The sequence below is a fragment of the Ipomoea nil genome, unplaced genomic scaffold, assembly GCF_001879475.1.
Source record: "Ipomoea nil cultivar Tokyo-kokei standard unplaced genomic scaffold, Asagao_1.1 scaffold2662, whole genome shotgun sequence".
In the NCBI taxonomy this organism is placed as follows: Eukaryota; Viridiplantae; Streptophyta; class Magnoliopsida; order Solanales; family Convolvulaceae; genus Ipomoea; species Ipomoea nil.
In genome coordinates, this window is record NW_017619090.1 from 1,101,729 (window position 1) to 1,118,889 (window position 17,161).

General features: G+C 34.9%; 1 protein-coding gene and 1 long non-coding RNA gene across 2 annotated transcripts; one reads left to right on the forward strand and one right to left on the reverse strand.

Moving 5' to 3' along the window:
* Positions 1-447: 447 nt before the first annotated feature.
* LOC109154900 lies at positions 448-1,011 on the reverse strand. The gene has a single exon (XM_019302638.1). It carries the CDS (start codon positions 1,009-1,011, stop codon positions 448-450), a length of 564 nt encoding a protein of 187 aa, XP_019158183.1.
* A 14,304-nt stretch (positions 1,012-15,315) lies between these two features.
* Positions 15,316-16,261, forward strand: LOC109154938. Its single transcript, XR_002049820.1, has 4 exons — positions 15,316-15,626; positions 15,763-15,802; positions 15,888-15,934; positions 16,231-16,261. It is a non-coding gene; the product is annotated as an uncharacterized LOC109154938 (long non-coding RNA).
* Positions 16,262-17,161: the final 900 nt, after the last annotated feature.

The following is a 17,161-nucleotide window of genomic DNA, read 5'->3' on the forward strand; positions in this document are numbered from 1 at the left end:
TGATATGCTGCTGCTGCTGCCGTGCCACGGCAGTGGCGGTAGTAGGGCATTGTGCGGCAGCCTGGTGGTTCGTTTGGCGGTGGGTGGGGTGGACCCTTTGTCATGCAAGTGTGGTGGCCTCGGCCAAGGCTAACACTTTTTGTGGTCGCGGTAGACATGCATCCCATACCGCTCCGTTTCTGGCTCTCCAAATATAGTATAAAATTGCAGCTGCGTGAACAATTTGGTTAGTGTCCAAAATATTTAATAGATCACTAAACCAAGTATGAAAAATATTTATTGCTATCATGGGGATCGGAAGGTGAGATTGAGCCCAAATGGAACTTGCATAACCACATGTTACTAAAGCATGCATTGTGTCTTCATCCATTATCCCACACATAGCACATGTTGGTTGTACTTCCACTCTCTTTATAATCAAGTTTGTTGTAGTAGGGAGGATACCACTCAAAGCCTTCCATAAGAATGTTTTCCATTTGGGGGGACTTTTAACTTCCATAGGCGCAACAAATTATGAGTGCCTGTATTATCATTGAGATTACCCACAATTGTTTTGTAGCCACTCTTAACAGTATAATTACCTCCCTGATCATCATGCCAATACCACATAGCTTCATAATCCGGTGATACTGGGATCTTTTTTATCCTAGTCACATCCGTAGGATTAAAAATATCTGCCAATATATCCGCATCCCAGGTCTGTGTGTTATGATCAATTAATCCCACCACTGCTGCATTATTTAAATATGGAGGCTTATCAGTATGAATCATTGGGCCTTGTTCATCCTGCAACCATGGGTGATCCCAGATGAGGGTTGTCTTTCCATTTCCAATTCTGCGCCTGGTTCCACTACAAATCATGTTCTGAGCTGCCATTATACTGCGCCAACAGAAACTGAGATTATTTCCTACCTTGGCATCATAAAAGGTTCCTTTTGGGTAATATCTCGCTCTGTGTGAGACCAATGAGTCAGGCTTTGTTAGAAACCGCCACGCCTGTTTACCCAGCATCGCTATATTAAATGCATGCAGTTCTTTGAAACCCAGGCCACCATACTTTTTTGGTATACATAATTTGTCCCAAGCCTTCCAATGGATTCCACGTTCATTCCCAGACCCCACCAATACCGGTTCATGGTTCGCTCAATAGCTGTGCAAATCCCCATAGGTAATAAAAAGACACTCATTGAGAAAGTGGGCATTGCCTGGGCCACACTTTTCAACAAGACTTCCTTCAGCTTGCGATAACAACTTCTTATTCCAAGAAAGGATTCTCTGCCTTATCATATCTTCAATATACAAAAAAGCTGCCTTCTTATTTCTTCCTACAAATGAGGGGAGTCCCAAATATTTCCCAAAGTTTGGTGCTTGAGTAACCCCAAGTATCTGCGCCACATCATCCCTATCATCATCCTGTGTATTCTTACTGTAGCATATGCTGGACTTATGATAATTTACCACTTGGCCAGATAAATTTTCATATCGTGTCAAACACTGCTTTATTGCATTTGCTTCCTGCACATTTGCTTTAAAGAATAATAAGCTGTCATCAGCAAAGAATAAATGTGAAATAGAGGGTGCACCCCTTGCAACTCTGCACCCATGAATTGCTCCCTGAACCTGTGCCTGTTGTAACAACAAAGAGAGTCCCTCCGCACAGATAATAAACAGATATGGGGACAACGGGTATCCTTGCCTGAGTCCACGAGACGGGATGATTGGCAAACCTCGGGTTCCATTCAATTTGATATTATAAGACACAGTAGTCACACATAACATGATAAGATCCACCCATATATTATTAAAACCCAAGGTTGTTAAGATGTTTCGCAGGAAGGGCCATTCTATACGGTGATATGCTTTTGCCATATCCAGCTTTAAAGCACCCCATCCCATCTTTCCACATTGTTTTCTATTCAAAAAGTGGCCAACCTCTACAGCAATCAAAATGTTATCTGTAATCAATCTGTCAGGTATGAATGCACTCTGTGTATCAGAAATAATATCATCCATGAGTGGTTTCATCCTGGCTGAAATCATCTTAGCCATGACTCTATATATCACATTGCTTAGCGCTATAGGCCTGAGATCCGAGACCCGTTCTGGATTTTTCTTCTTCGGTATTAGAACCACATCAGTATCATTTAAGTTGGCTGGAAAGGTCCGTGTATTCAAACAGTTCACAATAAAATCCGACACATCCCCTCCCACCACATCCCAGAATTGTTGATAAAAACCCGGATTCATTCCATCCGGGCCGGGCGCCTTATCTGGAAACATAGCAAATATGGCCGTTTTTACCTCATCCTTTTCAAAGGGGCGCAATAAGGCTTCGTTCTGTGTATGTGACACCCGGGGCAAGACATTGGCATAAAAATTTTCATCCATCTGGGACTGGTTTGACGAGAAAATATTCCGATAATAATCAAAAACAGTCGTTCTCATGGCATCTCCCTCCACCCAATCCCCATCATCATTCATAATTTTAGAAATTGTGTTTTTCTTTTTACGGTGAGAGGCATACCTGTGATAGAATTTTGTATTCGCGTCTGCCCCCTTCAGCCAGTGTTGTTTCGCCCTCTGTCTCCAGAAAGCATCCTCCTGAGCTTCTAATTGGTCCAGGCGTTCCTCCAATCGCTGATATTCATCCAACGAATTTTGGTCTGTGCATCCCCGTAGCCGGAACTGTTCCTTGCGTAGGCACCTCAATTTCTCATCAAATCTATGAAATTTATCACCTCCCCATCGTGATAATTTATTACCACATAACTCAATACAGGCTTGTAAACCTCTATCTCTTCCTTCAATCCATGTCGTCTCAACCACTCCCCTACAGCCTTCATCATGAAGCCAGGCCATCTCAAAACGGAACCCTTTTCTCCCACCACCTGTCCTTTCCCGAAGATTCAGAATCCCAAGGAAAAGAGAAGAATGATCTGAGCATCGGGTTAGGATGTTTAAGACACTTGCCTCTCTCACCACATCTCGCCATTCCTGCGTGACCAGCACCTTATCCAATCTCTCCTCAATCCAGTCTACAGTCCCCTCCCCTCTTTCCCAGGTAAACGGGTACCCCTACATAGGTAATTGAGCTAGCCCACACTCATCAATAGTTTCCCCGAAGCCACGTAATAGTGTCTCTGGATGGGGATTCCCCCCTCGCTTCTCATACTAATATAAGAGATCATTAAAATCCCCTATAATAACCCATGACAACTCAGAGCGATGCGATAAGGACTTGATGAATTCCCAAGAGTCATTCCGTCTTTCCCTTTGCGCATAACCGTAATACCCTGTCATCCTCCACTTATCAAACCCCGGCATTGTTACCTCAATATCCACATGATTTTTAGAGTAACTCAACAGGCTTGTCGTACCATTCGTTCTCCACAGTAATGCCAATCCTCCTTTTGTTCCTACACTATCAACTTTAAACACACCATCGAAACCAAGTTTCACCCGGAGCCGCTCCATGATCCTGGCAAACTATGGTTTCCATTAGAAATACAAAATCGGGCTTCTTACTGGACACCATGTCCACAATCTCTCGAACTGTTCCCCGCCAAATTCCCCGCGGGAACGGGGATGGGGACTATTTTTAATTCCCCGCCAGGGATGGGGACGGGGACGGGGACAGGGAGTATACTCCCCGCCCCCGCCCCGCCCCGTTGCCATCCCTAAGTATATCCATCACCCAACCCACCTTATATTTTCTTTACCCACCCCCAACCCCAACTAGTGTTGGATGGATTTTTTTTCAAAACGTAATCCACTTTACCGGGTGTTGGTGCCTATTACGAGTACCCACCACTTATCATCTTTTTTTTTTTTTTTAAATATTTAAATTACTTACACATAATAAAATAATAAAATTCACTACTTATACTAAAACATAAAATAATAAAAATATTTAAATATCAGTGTTGAAAAAGACGTTAGGCGCCCGATTATTTATTTATTTTTATTTTTTTAGGGGTTATTCGCCAAAAAATAAAAAATAAAAATAAAATAAAAAGGAGTTCGGCCGCAAAGGTGGCCGATTTTGGCGTTCCTCGATGCGGCCAGGCGCCGCCTATGCGGGATTTTGCAACACTCTTAAATATAATAACCACTGTTGCAAAAATCGCGCCTCTAGGTGCTAGGCAGCCTAGGCGCCCGGCTAGGCGCACTAGGCGCCCGCCTAGGCGTTCTAGGCGCCCGCCTAGGCGCCCTAGGCGGTCCCCAGACGCCTAGAGGGCGCCTAGCGATTTTTTCAACATTGATAATAACTAAATTGTTAATTTTTAAAATAAACTTATTAGTTTAGATATAAAAATAGTACAAAATTATACAAAGTTATATAAATTTTTATAAACAACTACGTACTAGTACTTAATTTATTATAATACACACACTCACACCAATATTTATATCATGGACTCAGGTCCACCTAGCATGATGAATCCAGATAAAAAGTTACACAATTTACATACTGAATGTTCACAATTCGAATGGTACATACATAGAACCCAAATTCAACCCGACTCATTATCCATTACTACCAAAAAAAACTCGACCCATGTAAGGGCGGATTCAAGTGGATATTCGCGGAAGAGGTTGAAATTATCATCCCCAATTGTTGACTTGTAAACCAAAGTCAAAATTAATTATAGTAGCACTGACAATTTAACGTCATTGTAGAGTAAATGTACATTTTGAAAGTAAGTAAATATTTCATCAAAAAAAAAAAAGTAAGTAAATATGTGTTTATAAAAATGGATAAGGGTCAAATAGACCCTTCAAATATATGTCAAAGTGAAATTAATCCTTTAAATTAATAAAATTAAAGCTCTAATTAGATCTTCATCTTTTCACTTTTATGCAATTAACTTAATTAATAAGTTACATCTAAGTCACAAGTAATTTTATTTTTTAATTTAAAAATTAATTAAAATAAAAAATTATAAATTACGTGAGACCATTCTTAAAACCATTTCACGAAGATTTTTTTTTCTTTTTATGATAACAATTTTTTTTTTTAATTTCATTAGACTATATCTTAAATCTCATGAATTCGCTTCTAAGTCTATAAAGAGAAAAGTCGAGCTTATCCAACTTCGAGACTCATACTTGATTGTATGTTTCTATACACAAATAACCCAACCTAAGTCATGAATTTAAGAGTCCAACTCCAAATTATATATCTATAATAAGACTTAAACCTCAGCTCACCACTAAAAAAAAAAAAAAAAAAAAAAAAAAAAGTCTAAAATGCAACAACACTCCATCCATTAGTAATTAAGTATTTGAGTTCATCAAATTATTATTTGTTATAGTACTGTACATGACCATCATTATCCTTGTCGTGCTGTAAAGAATGGAAAACGCGATGTTTTTGTTTTTACATGAAAATTTTCAAACAAATAAAATCAAAGAAAATAGAATACTCTGTATATATACATCATAGTGACAAGCCAGGCAGAGACACGTGATATGTCTGACTTATTCAACGCACAATTTCAAATTTTATTTGTCCTCTCCAAAACGAGGGCTGCTGTTTATTTATTTATTTATTTATTTATTTATTTATTTATTTATTTATTTATTTATTTATATTTTTGAGAAAGAAAGAAAGAAACTTCATTAATTCAAATCATAGTATAATTCATTGACAATGAAAGAAGGAAGAGTAGTATACTAGTATGTCACTCGTGACGTACAGACATAGAACATGCACGATAATGTGAGCATATATCCATTATTGTGTATCCAACTATCAGCTTAGGCTTTTAGTTGAGATGGAGCACATGCTTCAATTTGGTATCAGAGCCAGACCAAAGGTCATGGGTTTGAATCTCAACGCCACTCATAAGCGATTGCGACTATGATGGTTGGAATCCACCGTACACGTGTGAGCATATATCCATTATTGTGTATTCAACTATCAGCTTAGGCTTTTAGTTGAGATGGAGTACATGCTTCAATTGATAAATATGAGAGATATTTACGTTTGTGAGTGAACGTAGAATATCTTTGATATCAAAGATAACAAGATCAAAGGAAGAGTCATCACAGTTCGAACGATTAAAGCGGATTTAATTTTAAATTAACTCAACTCACCTTCCAGCTAATGAGAGATCTAACATTAAATTGCATACTTGTATGTAATGTGTTTAATATAAATTTTTAATGTTTGTGACAACAATTGAACTATCATCTTACGGTTAAAAGTAAATTTTACGTGAAGCTAATTAAGATTTAAGGTGGAAGACAGGTTGTGGATTTAAAAGTCGTCACCAAAAGACATTGGCAAAGCTATGTTGATATGAGTGGGGTCAATTGACACCAGTCAAACTTATTGTTTATTACATTAACAGCCCTGGATGGTGAACATCAAGAGTCAAAAAAGTGGGGAAGAGATAGGAGGAAAAGAGGCAGGAAGATAAAAGAAAGAATTGCTGAAGGAAGAAAATATGGGGAAATCAACATTTTGGTCGCTTAATTGTTTTCCAAATATCAATATAGTTTCTAGTTTTTAATTTTAACCAATTTAATTCTTGAATTGTTTAAAATTTCGTCAATTAAATTCTTTCACTAAACATGATCATTGTTCACTTCGAACCAACTGGTTACTTTTTTAATCGAACTGAATCGAAACCGTACATACGGTTCTGGTTAATTATTTTAACAAACTGGAACCACAACAAACCGGAACCGGGCGGTTCCGGTTCGGAACCGTGTGTGTGTGTGTGTGTGTGTGTGTGTGTGTCTATACCAAATAACATTTAAAAAAAAAAAAAAAAAGTCCGGTTAGAATCGGCAGTTCTAATTGGAACCGTCGGTTCTGGAACTGGACGGGAACCGTCCAAAGAAGGTTCAGGTTCCAATTCTGCCTATCTTGAAACAGCTAATCGTCGGTTCCGAATCGAAATCAGATTGGAACCGAACCGTGGGCGCTTTAATTTTCAAAAACCAAATTGACGAAATTTTAAAATTGTAGAAATAACCATTTTGGTCCCTAAAATGATTTAATTGACAAAATTTTATACAATTCGATGATCAAATTGGTTGAAATTTAAAGTTAGAACTACATTGACAGTTGAGAAACAATTGAGGGACCAAAATGGTGATTAACTCAAGAAAACAATGTCATTTGGATGCAGGCAATTGAAAGGAAGTTGAACAAAGCACAGATCAGACGACACCGTTTCGAGCAAATCCGTTGGCAACAGTTGGAGCCTTTTCAAACGGCGTCGTTTAATCGCTGGCAGTTTTTTGAAATCGTGCCAAGCTATTATCTGTTATTTCAGTAGAAATAAATTAGATTTACAGGCTTTTATTATGTTGAGTGTTGAATTGTTAGCTCCATTAGACCATCTTTATCTTTATTCTTTATATATAATAAAACAGAATCCTAGCTTTCCCTCCAAAACTAGTTTTCCCTCCAAAATTGGGCAAATTATTGTATATACCATGATCCACACAATGGTATGTGGATCATAACAAAAAGTACATTTTTAATATACTAACAGTACGTTTGGTTCACGGAATGAATTTTAAGGTAATAGGAATGTTATTCCATAAGGAATGGAATATGCAAGGAATAGAATAGGAATTGTATTTTATTGTTTGGTTCGCGGAAGGAATATACTTTAGGAATTATATTACAGTGTTTGGTTGATTTAAGGAATAGAAATGAAATATGTTTTAAAAGACATAAATACCCTTATAAAAATATGTGATGGTGGCGGTGGTAATGGCGATGGTGGTGGCGGTGGTGGTGATGGTGGTGGTGGTGGTGCTGGGGTGGTAGTGGTGGTGGTGGCGGTGGCAGTGGCAGTGGTGGGGGCGACGGTGGTGGTGGTGACGGTGACTGTTGTGGCAGTGGTGGTGGGGGCGGCGACGGTTGTGGTGGAAGTGGTGCTGCTTGGTGGTGGTTCTAGTGGTTCTGGTGGCAGTGGTGGTGGTGGCGGCAATGGTGATGGCGGTGGTGGCGATGGTGGTGGTGGCGGTGGTGGTGCTGGGGTGGTAGTGGTGATGGTGGTGGCGGCGGTGGTAGTGGTGGGGGCGGCAGTGGTGGTGGGGGCGACGACGGTTTGTGGCGATGTGGTGATGGTGATGGTGGCGGCGGCGGCAGTGATGGTGGTGGTGGCCACGACGGTGGTGAAATATGATAAATTTATATATAGGATAGGATAAAAAAATTAGGTTAAAGAAAGGGGTAAAAAAGAAAATAGATTCTAAAATCTATTCCTGAGCGTTCAGTAATAGGCTAATACCAGAGGGGGGGGGGGGGGGGGGGGGGGGGCTAGTAATAGCTATTACCTTATTTGAGGTAATAGGCTATTACTAGGAATATTATTCCTGGTAATAGAAATGGTTACCAAACAAAGGAATAGGCCTATTACTGGGAATGCTATGCCATTCCCGGCCTATTCCGTGAACCAAACGGGCCATAAATGTACATTATTTTTGTACTGAATGTACATTATACAATATAATGTACACTCAGAACAAAAATAATGTATATCCCCTGTATACAATATACATTATTTTTGTACTGAATGTACATTATTTTTGTACTAAATATATATTACTTTATAATAAACAAAATATAGTCCACACAATTTGTGTGGACCATGGTCCACACAATAATGATTGCGAAAATTGTGAATGGGCTTTGGGAAAATGAGCTCCAGCAATGAGATAGATTTGGCCCATAAATTTTAAAAAAAATGTAATTATATATTGGCCCAACATTTGTCATATTAGAACTTTTATTTTTTATTAAGTTAGTGTATATATATATATATAAAACTTTTTAATAGTTTGTAATTTTGATTAGTTTTTTAATAATTAACAAAGAAAGTTAGGTAAAGTAAAATCAAGTAGGGAAAAATTTTCCCGTCTAAATGTGAATGCATATTAATAGATTTGTAAGATCATTATTATTATTTTTTTTTTTTTGTGTGTGTGTGTGTGTAAACCATGAGGTGGTCCGGGTCTTTCTCGGTCCGTTTAACTTTGTAAGATCATTATTGCAAATGAGATTAGCAATATGAAGGCAAATTATATCATGCACCGCAGTGCATAATCGATTATGCATCGCGCATGAAAACGACGTCGTTTTGTTTAATGGGAAAAAAAAATCTGTTTCCCACCGTTCCGCACCTTTCCGCAAAAAGTAACTCTGTTATTCAGTTTCATTTTGTATACACTGCAGTTTCAGTTCAACACAACTACAGTTTCATTCGATATTTATAGACTCAAATGTGTGAAAATATTATTTAATTGAATTTTATATACACTATAGTTTTATTAAACACAACTATATGATCATTTTGATATAATTACACCTTCATAGTACAATATACGCTCAAATATGTGAAATGTTATTCAGTTTCATTTTATATATATTGCAGTTTCATTTCACCACAACTATAGTATCATTTTGATATAACTGCAGTTTCATTTCATAATATAAAAATAATACATGAGGTAGTGTCTCGGTTTAGATATTGTAGTGTTAGTTGGTAATTAACATACAAAAAAATTCGCGCTCCGTTAAAACTAACGGCGCCGTTTTGACCGCGATGCACGTGCACCGCGGTCCACGATATAACGACCGCAATATGAATGCATTATTGTCTTTAACATTTAAATATTACATTGTATAACTATATTTACATTTTTAATAAAACTAATTCTGCTTTGTATCATAACATTACAACAATACTTATAAATTTTTATCCGTGCATCGCACGGGACAAATACTAGTTACTATATATACACGCTAAGAGGTTGCATGGGAAATTTATACAAATTCAATTTCTTCTTCTCATTCTCTCTCTTTTCTCTCTAAACCTTATTAGTCTCTTCTTCTCCCTATTTCTACTCTTTCCTTTCTTCGTCAGTGCAAGTTCTCGGGAGTGTTACATACTTCCATATACATATATATACTTTATTATAAAATCATATATATATATATATATATACTTTAAAAAAATCTTAAAATTGACCGTACTAAAATAAATATAATAAAGGTCAACATATAATAAATAGAAAATTTTAATTCTCAAAATATAATAATAAAAAATTTAATAACTCTCTGTTTCATGAGAACCGAAAGTGCAAACCAGAGAGCAGGAATTGAAACAAAGAATTGGAAAAGTCCTAATTTTTTTCTAATAACTTTTCCTATTTTCTTGCAATAGCTATAGAGTTTCATAGTTAAGTTCAAAACTTATATATTTCTTTTGCGTTGCTTCACTTTTTCAAAATATTGGTACTTTGCTAAATATTGTTGAAGGTTCTTGTAAACGTTATAATATCATTAGTGTGTGGTCTAACATGCATTTTTCAATATCGAAGATGTTGGTTCTCTTGTTAAAAACTACTGGAGACAAAGAAAAATAGTGTATATTCATTAGTTTGTTTACTTGTGAAATTAGCTTTAATATTACTGGTGGCGAATCCAAGTGTTGAAAGAACTTTTTCAACAATGAAGATAGTGAAGAATATATTGCGCAATCGAATGGTAGATAACTTGATGAATGATTGTTTGAATACTTTTATTGAAAAGGATGTGTTAGAAAACATTGTTGATAACGAACAAATTATACAGTGTTTTTAAAGTATGAAAACGCATCGTGGACAATTGTAAAATGAAAACATTTATTTATGTTAAGAGTCCCACATTTATACAATAAGAGATAATATATGAGATTATTATACCATGCGTTAGACTAGTTAATAGGTTGGATTCAATATTTTAATGTGATTTGGCCCATCTGCAATATATTGCCCAATATAACATGGTATCAGAGCTTGTTCAGTCCACTTAGGGGGAGGGTGTTAAGAGTCCCACATTCATATTATAAATCCATGAGTTATATTAACGAATAGGCCCATATACATTATAGTCCAATTAAGTGATTTTGACCCAATCTTAATTAGTTTTTTAAAATTTATAAATATAATTTATAATTTATATTTAAAAATTTATAAATATAATTTATAATTTATATTTATATTTCTATATATATTATTGAGAATAATATTAAATTTAATATATTGAAACCACTGAATTTGAATATTGGTTTCACTACTTTCAAAATACAAGAAATAAACGAAAAATAATACATGGACTCTCAAGTTTACTTCTACTATACACTCAAACTCTTGATGTATACGGTATACCTTCTTTATTTATACGACCCACACGAATGGAGAAGAAAGTAAAGAGTGAGATATGTTTATTATATATGCTAAGTTTGGTTTTTTTATCCGAGAAAAAAAAAATAAGAAAAGAAGCTCAAGTCATGCATAGGTGTAACTTGGGCGCCTAGTTGGCGACCGATTATTATTATTATTATTATTTCCTCATTTTCTCTTTTTGTTAGTCTGACAAAAAAAAAAAACTCAAATTTGAGTTCTACCACTATTGTTGCTTTTAGTTAGTTTTTGAAAAAAAAAAAAAAAAAAAAAAAAAACGATTTTGGTTAGGTTTTTTCCAAGTTGGAGGAGAAATGGGAGAGGGGAGAAGAGTTGTATTGCTAAATGGAGAGTTTGTTGTTTTCAAAAAAAAAAAATGGAGAGTTTGTTCATACTTGAAAAAAAAAAGTAATAATATTGAAGTCACATATGGGCATAACTTACACGCCCAGTAGGTACGTGTCTTTCATGCATCCGCTTGATTTGACGATTACACTAAATTCTCTAATTTTCTATTATTTTCTCTCTCTTAGCTCTATTTTTCCAACAAAAACTAAAAATAATGATAAAAATAAAAATCAACCAATTAATTTGCTCTAAGGAAATAGGAATTTAGAATATGTCTAGTAGAATTCGAGATAGACCGCATAGGCCTACCGCTACCAACCTTTTTGCATTTTGAATTTTTCTTCTGAACCCCAACCCTAAGGGCCCCCCACACCCCGGCCCAACAAAGCGGTGGGAAGTTGTAAATCATGGTGACTCAACTGAACATTAATCACAGAGGTTAGACCGGTGCTCACTGCGCGCCGCTGGTGAGACTCGATCCCTGGTCATTCTTCCAAAGTTTCACCTCTATGACCAGTTGACCTCGGTGGGTGAATTTTTAAAACTTTGAACCAATTTTATTTGAGATTAACTAAGTTCATTATTAACTTTAAAACTTTGGATTAATATGTATTTTAATTATTTAGACTATTTTATTGTCTAATTATTAGCTTCTTACATTATTATTTTAGTAAATATAATATAATATAATTTGTGTGTATAGCGTGGATTTTCACTATTACTCAAGTTCATTACGTATATTATTGAGTCTGTTTGACATAATTTATTTAGGAGCTTAAATTATAACTTATTTTAAGCTACTAATAAGGTATAATTATTGTTTGGTAATGTTTCAAAAATAAGCTTGTAACTTAAAATAAGAGTTTATTTTGGAACCTACCTTGGGTAGCATTTCAAAATAAACTAGTAGCTTCCTATTATTTTTTTTTTTCAACTTTGTTCTTATTATTTTAAAGAAATGACATAATTTACCATTTTTAATTAAAATCATTTTCTCTTCTCCTTTATCCTCAACTTTTACCGCAATTATTATTATTATTATTGTTGTTGTTGTTGTTGTTGTTGTTGTTGTTATTATTATTATTATTATTATTATTATTATTATTATTATTATTATTATTATTATTATTATTATTATGAGATGATGGAGATTCACAACAATATTGCTACTTCATTATGGATGCTAGATCATGTTTGTGCTAATAATTTTATTTCAAATTGTTAAATTTTTTTTGAAGACAAAATGTTGAATTTTAATATGTAAACAAACTAATTTAAATTTTATGAATATGTCTTTTTTTTGTCTTTTTACATTTATCAAATTATCAAAAAGCTAATTTTACCAAAACACTTTCAAGCATAATAATTAATTTTAACAACTATTCAGTTTTCAGCTTCTAGCTTATAATTTTTCAACTTTTAACTCTTTTTAAAAGCTTCCAGCTATCTTTTCAACTAAATTTACTAAACCTAGCGAACTACTCAAACTCATTTCGGATATGATTGTCAACTACGTAAACTCAAATTATTAGAGTTCAAGAGGGTTAAGTAATATCGTTAAATAATAGTCGGAGTTAGGTGGAGATTAGAAACCGTTCGAGCGGCAAATCTTTAGAGCATATCATCAACCAGGAACATGCTGAGTTGGCAGTAAGGATTTGTATAGAAATCAATCATTAAAAAATAATAAAGATTTGCCAGACAAGTGTGAGGCATCTAATACTATAATTTGATTTAAAAATTTTTTCAAAAAAATACTTGTAATCGTTATCTGAATATAAATTCTGAATGAAACATATATTGTAACTATAGTCGGTAAAAAACTATAATGAGATAAATTAACATTGTGATAAAACAACTCAAGTTTATCTATAGCTATCGAACTTAAAACTTTATAATTATCATTTTATCAAGTCAACCATTTGACTGGGTTGTCTCCGTCTCCACCCATCTACCCGAATATTTTAAAATTTAATAAATTTATTTTACACGAGAAAATTGTGATGATCAATTATCAATAATCGGCTTTATCTTATTTGCCTACGTTTTTTTGTTTTTTGTTTTTTGTTTTTTTTTTTGGGAACATCATACGTAAGAATGAAAGTTACACCAATAATGGGAGAAGAAAAGTTACACCAATAAAGAAAGCAATACAAAACAAAAAAACAAAAGTTGTCTGGCACTCTAATTAATATTTGACCTGCGTGGTCTATCTGTTCTTCTCCCATATGGTCTTATCAAGTTCACAAGACTATCCGATGACTCATCAAGACTTGTACGAGCATTTATTAACTGGAAATTTCTCAAAATTTTTTAAAATTATAGAAAACATGTTTACTAACAGAGTTTTTCATTTTGAAATTTGAAAATAATTTCTGAAAATTTTTGGAAAACTGGACACTGCTGGAAATCTCGCTATTTCCGTCCAACCGTAAGTTGGTCGGTATTTTAATAAAAACTTCAACTTTCAATCGCAAAAGAAGGATGGACGGAAAGTTGGTCGGAAGTTCCGTCCAACATTCGCGCGTTGGACGGAAATTCCGTTCAACATCCAATGTTGGAAGGAAATTCTGTCCAACCTGTATTGTTGGTTGGTAAACTCAAATTGACTAATAGGTATAAATTAAAAATGGTAAGAAATTTAACACTCCTGAAGAAGGTGCCGCGAAAAGTCCCCCGCATATTTTTATTTTTTTTATTTTTTATAAAACTAAATCAGATCTGAGGGAAGCCAAAAAACCACTTTTGCATTCTCCCAAGTCCCAAGTCCCAAGTCGCAAACCAAATACTTAGCAAATTAAATCAAGATCTAGGGCTTCTTCCATCGTCACTCTCTATCTCTCAGCCGACGCTCCTTCGCTCCGCCCTCTTATTCGAAGCCGTGAACCGCCGCGACCTGCAGTAGATGCCACCGCCACTGCTAGCCTCCACCACCGCTGGTAAGTCTCCCTTCGAATTTTTTGTAATTTATTTCTTCTAATCTCTAAAATCAAACTGCACGGCTCAGATCTGGACGGATTCGCTTTCTTTTTGCTCTAAATGCTCTTTCTTTCGGTGACGGTTCAGATTTGGGCAACTTCGCTTTCTTTTCGCTCAAAATATACTCGCTGGAAGATGGATGATGGATGAGTCTTGGTTTATGCTAAACTTCATTCTTTTCCTCTCTTTCTTTGAGTTTTTGCTGATTGAAGTTTATTGTTAATGTTTTTTAACCCTTTTTTGTTTTTATTTGTTTTTATTTGTTTTTTGTTTTTTGTTTTTTGTTTTTTTTTTTTTTTTTTTTTTTTTTTTTTTTTTTTTGTAATTCTTGCGCACTGAATGTTGTGTTTGGTCTGTATAGTTTGTGAATTTGGAATAGCAAAAGATTTTGGATTTGGGTTAGGAGGCTTATTTAGTTTGATGAATTTAAAATGCTGGAAAGTGTGGAATGAATTTGATTTAGTGTTTAGCTTTTTCTAGATTTTTTATTAATGCATATAGGAAACTGGAAAGTTGCTTCTTAGGAATTAATTTTGACCCCATTTCCAGTTTCATGAACTTTAGCAACTTAAAGAAATTGCCTAATTTGATATAGTGAGTATAATAATATAGGTTTTGTGTTGATTTCTCTTTCACTCACATTACTACTTCAATGTTGAATGACTAAAACATCTAACATTGTTTTCAAGGATCCATTACTGTAGTTGCTATTTCCGATGTTCTGTGCAACTTAGTCATTTAGATGCATCGTGACTCACTCCTCTACAAGCTACCCTTGGGGTGAGACAGGTTAGTAGCAACAAGTAAATTGAAAATTTTATGCTTAAGTGGGTTGTCAATGTAGACAGGTTCATGCTCTTTTGGCTTTATAGACTATAGAGAGTTCAGAAGGTTGTTTGGATGCTAGTCTTGTAAAGATAATAGGCTTTTCTAGTTTAATCCAAAGTTTGTTTCTTTCCATCACATTCAGATTTTTTCCATGTTCTGGTCACTGCTTTTGTCGTTTTCCAAAGTTTAACATGGCTTTTACAGTTCAGGCCATTGAAAATGACTGAGCCTTCAAAGGTCATTCATGTTCGTAATGTTTGGGCCATGAGATTTCTGAGGTAAAGTATCATAATATACCTGAATATTGAATCATAAATCTGTGTTTTTATTGAGTTTAAGCCAGAGTGCTGAGTGAAAATCTTGTATTGTTTAAACTGTCTGACTATTTCGTCGTGTCTATTAATTTTCTAATAGGTAAGGGATGAGCTTCGTAATCAAACTTTGCAGCTTGCTAGTAAGTTCCTAGCCAGTTTTGTCATGAAACTGTTTCTTTTAAAAATGCTATATACAAATGCATTTTAAACTCACATCTTGTACAGGGGAAAATCTAGAAAAAGAACCAAGGATCATGGAGCTTAGAAATCAGGTCAAATGTTTAAAAAATTGTAGTAAATGTATACTAGACAAAGTTTTAACATTAAAGCATTGATTGTAGATGACTTTTGTGTTGTGTGGATTACAGGACAGAATAATTCGAACACCCCCTACTTAAACATAAATCATTTTGTAAAATGCATAGGTATCTAAAATAGTTCCCTCAAGAATACCATGAGTTTGAAAGGTGATTGGTTTTGGTCAGAACATGAATATCCCTAACATGTATGGGTGCTTTTGATGGATGGTGGTGCATTTTAAGTTTAATTGATGAAATGTTTATCTCAGGTTGCTTATGATGATTTTGTTGCTGCTGGATCATATGCAGTTGCAAGAGAGGAAAAGACTTCTAAGTTTGTTTTTCCAAGTATTGTTTATGTTTTCTGTATGATTTTTGCATTTTGAAATCTATCACGGTCTAATTTTGGTGAAGGTCTACACTTGATCAAAGTCATTGAAGAAGGTTGTGGATGCTTCATTGATCAAAGCCATTGAAGTAGTGCCGGATTTGAAGGCTTATTTGGGTGCAACATACTTAAGTAGTATCAATTTAGTATATATTTTCATGACTTTTTTTTTTAATTTATGAACATGACCATAATTTTTGTTGTAAAGAATTTTGATGTTTAAATATATTTTCAAGTTTCAATTTAGTGTGTCCATTAATTTGTTGATGACATATAATTTATTTACAACATATATAAATAAAATTTTGGTAATATAAAAATAATAAAAACATTCTATATGATTTAAGATTTTCCTACCAACAGTTGGAAGGAAAATTACAAAATATAATATGTGAGTTTTCCATCCAACATTGGTCGAAATTTCCGACCAACGCATATAGTTGGACGGAATTTTAGACCAACGCACATGGTTGGACGGAAATTCTCACGTTTTAAAATGGTGGGATACTTGCCTTCGTCCAATTTTTGTTTGTTGAACGCTATTTCCGACCAAAAATCATAGTTGGACGGAATTTCCCACGGAGGTTTTTCCGAACGTTCCTTTTGGTCGGTATGTTGGACGGAAACGTCATTTTCGACCAATATATCGCGTTTTCCGTCCAACAATTGTTGGACGGAAAACGCGAGATTTCCAGCAGTGTGGTACACATTTAAAAACTGTTTTTGAAATGGAAAACAGAATCATCTATCATCTATTTAGTTATATGTCACAATAACCACATTACTATGATTACATTTATTATCATCTTATT